We start from the raw sequence: 13,085 nt of genomic DNA on the forward strand, positions 1-13,085 counted from the left end.
GTACGAGCACTTGCACAAAATAGTTGTTACAACCAACCTTGTGTTGGGTCTAATTCTCGTCACTACACTGCACAACTTAAAATAATTACGTTTTTTGTCGGTAAAAACGTCCTGGTGACGTCACTTAAGCATTTTTCTTATACTGCGTGCGGTCGTTGCGCGTGCGCACAAAGGAATGAGACCGCTCGGACACCGAGCCCACAGCGTGGTAGGGGTGGGGTTGCCCGCTCTTTTGTTTTTTACTACTACTGCGCTGAATATTGTGTGCGGATTGGCTTGTCGTACAGGGGTACTACATGGTAAAATAAATCTCGGAGGCGAAAGCAGGATAATTGGAAATCAACGATTATTTGGAAATAAAAGAAGACCTGTTCTGCTCTTAGCAACAATACACGTGTTGACACCACCAATCAAATGACGTACTTTTTAAAACTGTCAAAACGCGACTCTCCCATAGATTTTGTAGGGCAATACAAGCAAGTGACGTCAATATTTTGTCAACTCAATTAAACTACTTTATTTTTTCAATTACAAAGCCACCAAAAAGCTTAATTTACAGGTAATTTAAAATTAATTAATTTTTTAAGCCCAGAATGAAGTGTCTTTTTAAAAAAGTTGTGTACTCAAATAATTTGTAAGCACTATTGTTAATAGTCCAAGCAAATAATGACTTTGAGTTTCTTCTTTTTTCAGAAAGGTATATTTTTGTGTGAATGTTCTCCCACGTAATTTGCACTCACCTTGAGTTGCTATCTTCTTTCGCCGAATCAGCTGACCTCCTATATTATTATGGTGTTAAAGGCTTCTAATTTTCTTTTAATTTCTATAAAAATGCATTGAAATTAATTTGTTTCAACCCTTAAACGGGCAATCCTAGTCCAAATTTTGCATTGTTTTTGAACCTTAACAAAAGGAAATAAGATTCAATTTGGGATGGAAACTATATTCACATAAGGGTTAAGATTACTGGAAAATTAACAAGCCTTATACACGAAAATCTAGTACTTATGGGCAGATTAATACAGAGCGTTTCATTGGCTCCAAAATTACTTTCTTTTGCATTGAATAACTTGTCATCTACCGGCAACGATATGACACGAGTGTTACTTATTTACTAGCTGTGTACCAATCTGCCAAAATAAATTACATAGAAGGCATAGACGTTGGAAAGCTGATATTACATTACTGTGTCCCTAAAGGTATTTCATCTCAAAAACCTGATGGACTCAATTTTAATCATAATTATTATTAAAAGCATGAAACTTAAGATTTAAATTGGTGTCGTTATCGTCAAAATCTTAAGAGAGAACTTTATAATCAAGGCCATTTTAATCAAAGGGCAGGTCATATCAATTTCTTAAGCTCGAGTCGAGAATTATACTTGCGTAGGTATTTAAAGGTTTTTATAAGTTTTTATTAAGTTATAACTTCTAGGTTTACAAGTGCTTTATAAATACTGGTAATAAATAGATGTATGTGGTAATAAATTTTTTTAGGGTAGCTCCCCTACGTGTAAAGTGGGGATGATTTTTTTTTTCATCTTCTAACCCATCGAGTGGGTTATCGTTGGATAGGTCTTTTAAAATAGCTTAGGAGTTTCTAAGACTATTTTACCATTTAGGGATCTGTTTACAAACTATTAAAGTTTAAAGTGCCAATTTTTGTTCGAGTAGGGCGTCCCCCTCCCCCCTCTAAAAACTAAACTGTTGGCTTGAAAAATCTGGACAAAAATCGTAATAATACTGATTTTTATGAACTTTCAAGGAAAACTATAACGATTAAGATAAATCAAAGCTTTTGACTGCGTAGAACATCAAACGCTAATTCGCAAACTGCACTTTTATGGGGTGAAGGACTCGGCTTTGGATTTAATACAATCCTATTTAAACTTTAGACTTCAAAAAGTTGACATAAATGGTGTTTTGTCTTCTGGGTCACCTGTGAAAATGGGAGTTCCGCAGGGGTCAATTCTGGGTCCATTCTTGTTTCTTATATACATTAATGATCTACCATATTTTGTTAAGGACTCTTGCGAAATCGTGTTATTTGCTGATGACACATCTTTGATTTTTAATATTGATAGAAGTAAAAATAACTTTGACGATGTAAATAATGCACTAACAAGAGTTTTAAGTTGGTTCACTACAAATAATTTACAACTTAATGCAAAGAAAACAAAATGTATAAAATTCTCTTTGCCTAACGTAAAAACAGTTAGTACCCAAATAGAACTTAATAATAATGCCATCGATCTGGTAGACTCTACTGTTTTTCTGGGAATTACCCTGGATTCAAAACTCCAGTGGGGCCCCCATATAGAAACTCTGGCGGGAAAGCTCAGCTCAGCGGCTTTTGCAATAAAAAGGATACGGTCATTAACCGATGTTTCAACAGCTCGCTTAGTTTACTTTAGCTACTTTCATAGCCTAATGTCATATGGAATCATGCTATGGGGCAAAGCTGCAGATTTTGAAACAATATTTATTTTGCAAAAACGTGCGATAAGATACTTGTATAAAATGAAAGCAAGAGCGTCCCTTAGAGAATTGTTTAAAGAAATTGGCATTCTCACGGCCGCTTCACAATACATCTTAAACTGTATTCTATTTATTCAACAAAATATTAATGAATTCAAAAAGAAAAGTGATATTCACCAAATTAACACTAGAAATAAAAATAAATTGGCTATACCCGCTTTTAGACTTAATAAAGTGTTTGCCACTTTTATGGGACAAGGTATCCATTTTTATAACAAAGTCCCTGATAAATATAAAGAGCTACCGTATAATAAATTTAAAGGTATAGTTAAAGATCACATGCTTAAAAAAGCCTATTATACAACTCGAGATTTTCTTAATGATAAGTCATCCTGGGAGTAGGATTATGGTCCTCTCATGCTCGCACTAAAAAGAATTAAAATGAAAAGTAATGTATAAACTAATAATAATTTCTCAAATGTTATAGTGTCATGCTTCTCAATCTGGACTGTTACTTAGCTTTATTATTAGTTTTTTTTAAAGAGATAACTTGGAATTGTCATTCTCACTAAAATGTCTCTGGGGTGGTGGCGTAGTGAGGCGGGTCGTTACATTCCCTCTAATATGGTCGAGTGAAGCGATGGCTGGTTCACTCGTCATGTCTGTGAACAGGCGCTGCTTTCGGGGACTGGTCAATCCAAGTTATTCAAATTTATGTATGCGAGTCATTTCTACTAGTATCTTAATATGTAAGTCTAGATATTAGCACGTCACTACCTTGTTTAATATACCACGCAATCTTGTATACCCATTCTTATAAGATACACCATACAAGAATGCATGGTAAATTCAGTGAACTGCTCCTGAATCGAATGTACCTACTACTACTATTTACATTTATTTATATTAACCGGCAGACAGTGGTGACTGAGTTTGTTGCGGCGCTTCTTCTCAGCACTTGCCAAATGTTGGTCTCGAAGCGCTGGTAGGGTAAAAAGATTATGAAACATGTAGAGGCTCCTTAAGAGCAAAATGACGATTTGTAAGAACTATTTATTAGTCTAAACAAATAAAGAAATTTTGACTTTGACTTTGACTCAGTTAGTTTAGGAGTAATAGTCATTTGACTCATGTATTATAAAATTTCTGAACCAGTAAAAATTCCTTCGAAGAAAATAAAATATGAAAAGTGACTTTAGATGAAGTAATTGCTTGCTTCTGAAATATATTGTGGTAACGACGGACAACTACGGAACTCTACACTGCGCGTGGCATGATACGCACTTGGGCAATATTTCTTCAATTCATATCTGCCCTGAATCAGAGTAAATACAAATGAGTCATCTTCATAGAAACGCACCGAGCGCGGTTTGTATGTGAGCGTGCGCCAATACGCACGCACACACTGACAAAATTCAGCGCACCTCATCTAGGGTTCCCAGGCGGCGTCCGCCGGTTGCCGCGCCAGGCGAAAGTCAAGCCACAGAATCATATGAAGCGCACGCATCAGGATGTTGGATAGCAACCGATGATGATATTAATCACTCATGAACCGTCACATGACCGGCTTTTAAGGTAAAATGTCCGGCCAAATGAAGCACAAAGTCCGGCTTTTGTGATTTTGGACCTGGCAACCCTAAGCTCACCGTTAATCCACGCTAAATTTTGTCAGTGTGTGCGTGAGCGCCGCATACGTATTGGCGCGGCGCGCTCACATACAAACCGCGCTCGGGCGTTTCTATGAAGATGACCTACTCATTTGTATTTACTCTGCCTGAATTTCCCTGCAATTTCTCTTGAAACTATCTACCCCCAAGCCTTCCAACGGCGTACCTGCGTGTGCTTACCTTAACCAGGTTGGCGTTGATGTAGTCCCGCTCGGACCGCTGCAGGATGACCCGGCTGTGGTCGTACGGGTTCACATCCCGGTAGCGGTTCAGCGGCTTGTTCTGCGGCTTCTTCGCTTCAATGCAGGTGTACGGGTAGCTTTGGCATTCTCTGCCGATTTTCTGCGGACAAGAACCGTGGTCAGCATTTTGGGTTGTTACGGTCAGCTTCAAATAGTTCGTGACACTAAGGCCCAGAACAGACGGTGAAACGAAACTGCAACTGCTAATTACTTTTGAGTTGCATCTAAGTTTCTGCCATAGCGTCCGTTGAGAGACCACACATGACGCGACCAGTTTGAAACTTTCAGTTTTAGTTTCATTCATCAGAAAGTTGCAGTTTCACCGTCTGTTCTGGGACTAAGGCTGGGTTGCACCATCTTACTTTAACTTTGACAAACGTCAAAAATCTGTCAAACTCCATACAAAAACACCGGTTATCGTCATAGTTACGGTCAACGTTAGGTGGTGCAACTCAGCCTTAATGATGTGTCAAAAACAGTGGGCTCTGTAACTATAGATAACCTTAATCATAGGCTCCCTAGGCATATAATAATTTGATCCTAGTAAAAATATCACGATGAACAATATTTTAAGCGACTGATCTAAACCATAAATTCTAGCTAGTTCTATGGACTAAGACCTTTTGTATATGGGACCGAGTCTAGTACGAGTAGAAAGGTCAGACTGTATCTCAGGATAATTAAATTAAATTACATAAATGTATGTCTTTACGTCACGTGTTCAAAATATTGAAATAAAATAAAATATCGCGTAAATGTTTTTGAATAAGAAAACCATACACTTTTTAATTTGAATTTTATGTATTTTATACATCTAGCCATTTTTGCTGTCAAGGAAACATTTTTTTTGGCTATCGCAATCTATTTTGCATACGTCTTCGCAACAATTGCAAATGTAGATAAATGGATGTTGATAATATTCATTGACTTACTCATGTACGTATTTTTTTTTAGATATGCGATAATAGTGTTCGTTCAGTCGAGTTGAATTTTGTAGACTAATGCTGAATTTCTATATTCAATCGTAATCTAAATTTCAATATGTTTTCGGTCAAAATATCTGCGGTTTTCGATGTTTTTACATTTTCATATAGTTTATAAGACTATTTGAACAATATCAAAGTGTAACCGCATCAAAAATTATGGATATTTGATCGAAAACAGATTGAAATTTGACGGTTGCAATCCGGATTTGGATACGGATTGAATATGAGAAACGGGTGTAAATAGATTCAAAATAAGGTTTTGGAACTGTATATTGTATCTTTATTTAACTGAAAGAATAGTATAAGACTTCATGAAACCGGAAATTAAAGACTAATTTGCAAAACTATGTGTAAAACAAACAATTTTCCTATAAATCGAAGACCTGCGAGTATATTAAAAAATGTTAAAACCACACGCTGGCAGAAATAGTAACATTTCACGACAAACAAAATATTGCTATAAGAGCAATCCTATGGTGAATTTAGGTCAATTATATTAATACAACATCACTTACGTAAAGTGCTACTTTTTAAGCGAAGTAGTTGTTTTCTCTTTTATTGATTAGTTACTAGCTTTTCAACCGCGGCTTCGTCCGCGTGAAAAACGGGCTGTTTTTTGGGTTTTTCCGGAAATTATTCGAATTTTTCACGCCGTAAAAACCATCCTTGGACTTCACCGGAAAATAAAAAAAAAATTGGTAAAATTTGTCCAGGCGTTGTTGAGTTAAATATGCGCTTACCAAACACATTTTGCGATTCATTTTTATATTATAGATGATATTAATTTATAATTTTCGTCGATTATTATGTAACTGTAATTATTATATTTTTTTTGCGAATGTGTGAATTAATTCAGTTATGGTATTAGATAGATATTTTTACGATAATATGGCAGAATTTTTGTTCCGCGGCGTTTCTTTTCAGCACTTGTCATAATAAAATGTTTGTCTCGAAGCGCTGGAAGGGCCCCAAAAGATAATGAGACACGTAAAGTGCTCCATAAAGGCTACCTTTTTTAGGTTCATAATTACCAAAATATTGGCCTACCTAAACTGAATAAAATAATTTTGATTTTGATTAACTCATTTTGGAGGTAAAATATAGCGTAAATCTAGCTTTTTAAGTCAACCGTTATTAGATCTATCGTATTTCTACGTATCTTTCGGAGGCAGTTTTATCGAAAATATATTTATAATTAAATTATTATAAATAGCCGAATCGATAGACCGTATGCGGAACCACTGCAAGTAATGATTTGTAATTCAATTTGAGGTTGGGCTTGTGTTAAGACGAGGTACATAATCGATGTTTAAGCTCCATGGAGTGGTCTTGGAACTGAATTTAAAACTATGAGACTGATGTAACTTTCTTGAATTATATTTTTTTTTTTTAATAATGGAATAACTTATCTTTGAGTACGGTTTACTAAGATGATAGGATCTTTCAGCGACCGATATCGATTTATCGGTTCTCATTCTCTAAAGCTGCGCTTGCGCAGCCATGTGGTCTTTATTCGATTTATAATAACAAAAAACCAAATAATGACCTTAGAAAATGTAAGAATTAGAAATTAATTAGACAAACGTATTTTTTTCTCTTGCATGGAGTTTATTTTAATGAAATAACGGAATACTTATCTTAGTTACCTTTAAATTCTGAATCTTTGAATTGGTTTTATATCAAACTAATTTAGAAGCTGGTGCATTTAGCCCAATAAGTGACAATTGACCGATGTATGGGATAAAATCAGTAGGAAAATTGCGTTTCAGCCGAATAGAGATGTTGACACCACCACAATCATTGAGGGCTATCGTTTTAGCGCTCACCAGTTAGCGCCACTGTAGAGTAAGGTCCTGTCACTTGCTAGTAGCGAAGACAGTGGCACCAACTGGTGAGCGCTAAAGTAGTAGGAGGACTATCGCATTTGCACTCATCAAGATGGCGCCACTGTAGAGTAAGGTCCTGTCAATCGCCAGGGGTGCCAACTTTTAAGTATAAAAACGATAGCCTTCAATGACATACTTTTTAAAACTGTCAAAACGAAACTCTTCCATAGATTTTGTATGGCACTACAAGCAAGTGACGTCACTATTTTGTCAACTCAATCAAACTACTTTTTTCAAACAAAAAACATAATTTACAGGTAATTTAAAATTAATTAAGTTTTTAAGACAAGAATGAAGGGTCTTTTTAAAAAAGTTGTGGTTTCGAATTATAGGGGTATGGTGTCAAACTGTCTATTGCATATGGTTGATCGTTTGTGAGGCTTATTTCCAGTTAATTAAAAACTTAAGATGATCTGCGCGCGCGCAGTTTTGAACCAAATGTGATTCATAAATTGTTGGTAATCTATGCCAGTACGAACTTTAGACACGAGAGTGAATTCATTGAATAATGGAAGGAAGTTGATAAGTATTGGGAACAGTGGTTGCATGGATCGGCTTAAAATAAGCAGAACAATTTTTCCCTAATATTAATTGAACTTTGATATAGTATAATTAAATCCCAATTTACTATATACTGTTTTAGATCAAGATCATTGTATGTTGATGATTTCATAATTAAAAAAGAAGCACAAGGATGAACTTAATTAGTTTGTTTTACAAGTTCTCAAAGCAAAAATAATTCATTATTATAAATTTCTTTTACCAGGTGGGAAGGAAAATGAATCACACCTTTGTTATACAATTTATTTTATTAAATAAATAAAAATATTAACTACTACATTCTTAAGCAAATATGATGATTATAAGCTTTTCTGCATGCATCAGTAGTTTCTTCAAATTGTAAATTTTCATGCTTCCTTGGTACTACACATAATGTTTAATTTGTTTACCATGTAAGTAAACAATGATCTCTCTCAAAGTTGGTTCATGTTATAGTTTTTACTGTCATTTATTTTGTGTAGTTATCATCCAGACAATATGACTGTATGAAATTGCTTCATCATAGATCACTATTTGGTTACTTGGCTTGCTTTTAGTATTCTTTTGAACTTGTGTCTTAAATCAATACTTGTTTTGTTCTTCAATTTTTTTTTTGGTAATAAGCCTTAGTTGGTTCACAAATTGCTCAGAGAGGCTGATGATCAAAGGCCTGATGGACAGGTACTGGCAACCATACATGAACAGCTTCAAAATGGATGGAGGTGTGAGCAATCCAACAGTGCATGGCCTATGAAATGATCTCGAAGACTGACAGCAGAAATATCCATTGAAGGTTGACCCCCTCAACCATTACTGGAGCAATGTCTACTCAAGTCCGGTGCCATCTGCCTGCTAGTTGCTTCTAGTCCATTTCCAAAAGTTTTCACCCTTCTTCTTCATTTCAATTTGAATCCAAGAAACAATCCAGCCCGATCCACCATATCAATAACTGCAGTGTCGATTAATCCATATAGTAAGTATTGATCCATCAGATATATCACAGAGCGCCATCTGTTGCCAACTGTCCATCAGAGTATTGATTTTCAATATGATCTTGATCTTCATGGCACTGTTACTCCACATCTTACAATATGTAATTCGCTGTGGCAGCTTCAACATTCATTGCCATTCATTAGGAGTTATCAAATCAATAGGCAGCAATTCGCTTTGCAATATACAGTCACTTAAATCGCTAGGCACCACACAGCCAGTTTCAGAATTTCAGACTTCAGTGGCCTACAGTAAGTTGTTCATTGAATACAGGCAGCTTCTTTGTCAAAAACGACAAATATACCACTAAAAGTTTCAAATATCCCACTTCCTAACACCTAAACTTTTTACGAAAACAGGGTTCATTGTCATTAGGCTGTACGTGTTTACGATCTGTGCCTGTCAGTTAGGCAACCTTAAAAAGTTCTTCAAGAAACCACAACAAAGCAAAAGATCAAACAAACAACACTTTCTCTTTAATTTCGAATCTAATTTCCACAATACACCCCGAGGAAAAAGTTTTAAATTACTTTTGAACTATTTCCCTAACCGCGATTTCGTTAGATTACACTAGTACAAGTGCGTGGCAAGAGTTGTACACTAAGTTACACCTACGCAGACTCACCTGGTAAACTAGAGGCCAAGCGTTCCTGCTGGCAATTTCATTGTACTCCACTTCTACGGTATTATTCATTTTCACTTCGTTCAAAACAGGTCTATATCATTTCAAAAACGTCCAGCCTCAGTGCAAGATATATCCGGATAGCGGAGAGAGAATGTATCAGACGTCTGAATCCCACAGAGTCCCGACGTGAAATGAGGCTGAGCTCCAGGACCCGATGACAACAACAAACACACTGAACAGCGTATAAATTTAGTTTATTGTAACCATGCGAACGATGGAAACGATAGCTTTGATATGCCGTGCGGCCTTCCTGTCTTGAGTGAATGCACCGCTGTCTATTTTCGTGTTGCCAGAGTATAAAATCTGGTTTCTACCACTATGGTAGTTTCAATTTCTGAACGAAAAGTTGCGGTCCAACAAAATATAATAATAATTTTAGAATCATCAAAATCTGTGTGGATGTGAATATTATGATGTCAAAATGTGAATTCACTATGCCTGTGCCCCGATTGTACTAACTTTTAACATTTCCAATTCGTTGGCGCTTTTTCTTTTGTACTTGCACCGAATAAATACTTTTCTTTCTTTTTTTCTTTCTCCAGTTGCGTTGCGCTGCGTTTTTCATTACAGTGCAAATTCGGTATCGCGGTAAAGTTCAGTGTTCACGTGCAAACAAAGACGAAACAACGGATTAATTCACTTTCCATTAAAAGTCCGAACACCTTATTTTTTTTACTAAAACACAGCAAATGTTCGTGAAGGCGTTTGACTTGAGTTTGGGAAAAAGTAGCTTTCTTTCAGCTTTTACACAAATAAGAAGTTGCGTTTTGTTTTCGTTTGAACTAGCTGTCAAAGCGACACCGCGATATTACGAATTTGTGATTTTCGGTCGTCGTCTAGTCGCGTTGTAGTTGAAAATATTTTGTGTAATCGGGGCACTGGCCTCCCCTGAACAAGTTGCACTTTTTAACAAATCAAATACGTCAATATTCCATACAAAAAAGGTCTTTCTTTGTATGGCATGGATACATACCCACTGATCTCTCCTGCGCATGTTTTACCCTACACAATGGACAAAAACATAATCAACTTTCAATATTTTTGCAGGCAATTTCATAACAAAAAGGATCTTGAAAAAAAAATATGAACCATTTTCTAAGATGGTAAATATTTTTTATGAGAAATGCTCATTATTTATTTATTTCACATAATATTTTATACGAAATTAAGCCGCGAAGACTTCTATGAAAGATTCATAACATTATTCTGACAAGAAATGTTCATAATCTTTTAGATTGGTAATAATTTATTGCTTAATTTTCTTATCCAGTTAAATATAGCCTGACCAGGAACATAAAAACCCTGGCATAGAGGCGCGTCAATTGCATTTGATAGTGCAACACTGAGTACAGTCGTACCTGTGTTAAATTAATAGGCTGATGACTTTATGTATCAGGATTCAGGATTACGGGCTAATTTGATATTTTCATAAATTAACGAAAAAATATTATTATAGGTAACCTGGTTTAAATAAATTAAATGAAACCATCAATCGAGCTAGTAGGATTTATTTTATTATTCATCAATAATCAAATTCAGAACTTGAATATTCAACTGCAATGTCTGCTCATGAACGCTTCAAACTCGGTACTTCTTTCCCAATTCCATAAAATTCAATACTTAGAAAGTGACAAAAAACTTTAAAATAGGTAGTTGAAACAGACTACAGCTAATTTTTCATAGCGGACTGTACTATACGATAAACATGTCAGACAATTTGACAACCTTTGTCGGAAACATTATTCAATGAAAATATTGTCCGAACTCTTAATATTTCTCTTCGACAAATACTTTTACAAATTGTGAACCACTTTTCTTTCACGACTATAAAAAGATTTTAGCAATTTAATTCACAAAATCAATTGCACACATTTAAAATAAAGTTTGTTTACACTTTGACAGCAATAAATTTAACAAAATATCAGTTTTATCGGAATTAATTAATTTTCGAATCGAGTCACACGATATCATTCGATGACTTTGCGAATGCAGTACGATGATACGATTACTTTTACGTTGCGGCAATCACTAAAATTCGCTAAAATGACACTAATGACGTTTAAAAAGTGGCACGCTCGGCTTCATACAAATTTTGACACATGCTGCATCTATCCTTATCTGTGGAAGGAAGAAACAAATTTAAAAAAAAAAAGCTGAAAAAAGTAAAAACAATCGCAAAGTCATAGACATTTTTTAACTTTTATTCGATTTTGAATGAACTTTTATATCGCCGCGTCGTTGGTGGTTCAATGTGCATTTTGGCTGCCATTTTCCGATCGAATCGAATTACTGGTGACGCGGCGACTGACATTAGTGAAAACTTCATATTGGTTTGCGATGGCATTTTGACTAGACCCACTGTTGCCATTAAAAGAAATTAGTACCATTAGTTTTCCGCAACATGGCGAGGGTTTTTATGTTCCTGGTCAGGCTATACAGTATGAGTCACGTTAAGAGCGTTTACGCGAAGCGCGGCGATTCAAGGGGCATCATTGGAAATGGTTCGCGCGCGGCGTTTTTTAATAGTTTTCAAATGTTTATAGCAAAACAATAACAATGAATTAAATATCGTTTCAAAGTAAATATTTTAAAGAAGATGTTGTTTTATTATATTAAGCTATTTTTATGTTGAATAAAGAAAGAATATTGGTGAAAAAATCACTTTGATTTTTGGGTATTTCACGTTCTTTTAATTTGTGATTTCTTATTGTAAAATTTAAAGATAACCTGGTTTAAATAAATTAAATGAAACCATCAATCGAGCTAGTAGGATTTATTTTATTATTCATCAATAATCAAATTCAGAACATGAATATTCAACTGCAATGTCTGCTCATGAACGCTTCAAACTCGGTACTTCTTTCCCAATTCCATAAAATTCAAAACTTAGAAAGTGACAAAAAACTTTAAAATAGGTAGTTGAAACAGACTACAGCTAATTTTCATAGTGGACTGTACCATACGATAAACATGTCAGTCAATTTGACAACCTTTGTCGGAAACATTATTCAATGAAAATATTGTCCGAACCCTTAGTATTTCTCTTCGACAAATACATTAACACATCGTGAACCACTTTTCTTTCACGACTATAAAAATATTTTAGCAATTTAATTCACGAAATCAATTGCACACATTTAAAATAAAGTTTGTTTACACTTTGACAACAATAGACTGACATGCATGGTGAGGTGACATGTCAATGAAGTTTTCAGTTACTGTTGCCATTAAAAGAAATTAGTACCATTAGTTTTCCGCAACATGGCGAGGGTTTTTATGTTCCTGGTCAGGCTATATTACTGGTTAATGATTGTAACGAGTTGAAAAAGTACTGTTTTAAAGTGTACATATGAAAATAGATGAAACAAGACCTATTTTTATCGACAAAAAATCATAGCAAATGTTGTGATAGGGATAGAGACATGCGATTTTTGGTTTTACAAAGATAATACGATAGAGAATAATACAAAGTAATAAAAACCACCTATTATAGGGCATTTTTTGGAGAAATTTATCAAATAACCAAAAAAACACGAATTTAAAAGCAGATTTTTTTCAAAAAGTATCATTTTTTATTATTTGTTGGCCTTTTTTGTGTATTTTATGTATTTT

At 35.1% G+C, this 13,085-nt stretch overlaps 1 protein-coding gene across 1 annotated transcript; it reads right to left on the minus strand.

The window, feature by feature from the left end:
• Positions 1 to 4,279: 4,279 nt before the first annotated feature.
• LOC114352720 (tyrosine-protein phosphatase non-receptor type 2-like) lies at positions 4,280 to 9,741 on the minus strand. Its single transcript, XM_028304399.1, has 2 exons — positions 9,414 to 9,741; positions 4,280 to 4,486 (listed from the first exon to the last, which is right to left on the minus strand). Exons 1-2 carry the CDS (start codon positions 9,480 to 9,482, stop codon positions 4,280 to 4,282), a joined length of 276 nt encoding a protein of 91 aa, XP_028160200.1. The 5' UTR covers positions 9,483 to 9,741.
• Between the last annotated feature and the right edge of the window lie 3,344 nt (positions 9,742 to 13,085).

This window comes from Ostrinia furnacalis, unplaced genomic scaffold (assembly GCF_004193835.3).
Source record: "Ostrinia furnacalis isolate ACB-3 unplaced genomic scaffold, ASM419383v2 OfSCF1433, whole genome shotgun sequence".
NCBI classification, from domain to species: Eukaryota; Metazoa; Arthropoda; class Insecta; order Lepidoptera; family Crambidae; genus Ostrinia; species Ostrinia furnacalis.

Excerpts from the sequence above, each read along its gene's own strand:
- LOC114352720 (XM_028304399.1), bottom strand. The coding sequence starts at position 9,482 with ATGAATAATACCGTAGAAGTGGAGTACAATGAAATTGCCAGCAGGAAC. Across the intron at positions 4,487-9,413 it reads CTTGGCCTCTAGTTTACCAG|AAAATCGGCAGAGAATGCCA; the intron begins GTGAGTCTGCGT and ends TCTTGTCCGCAG.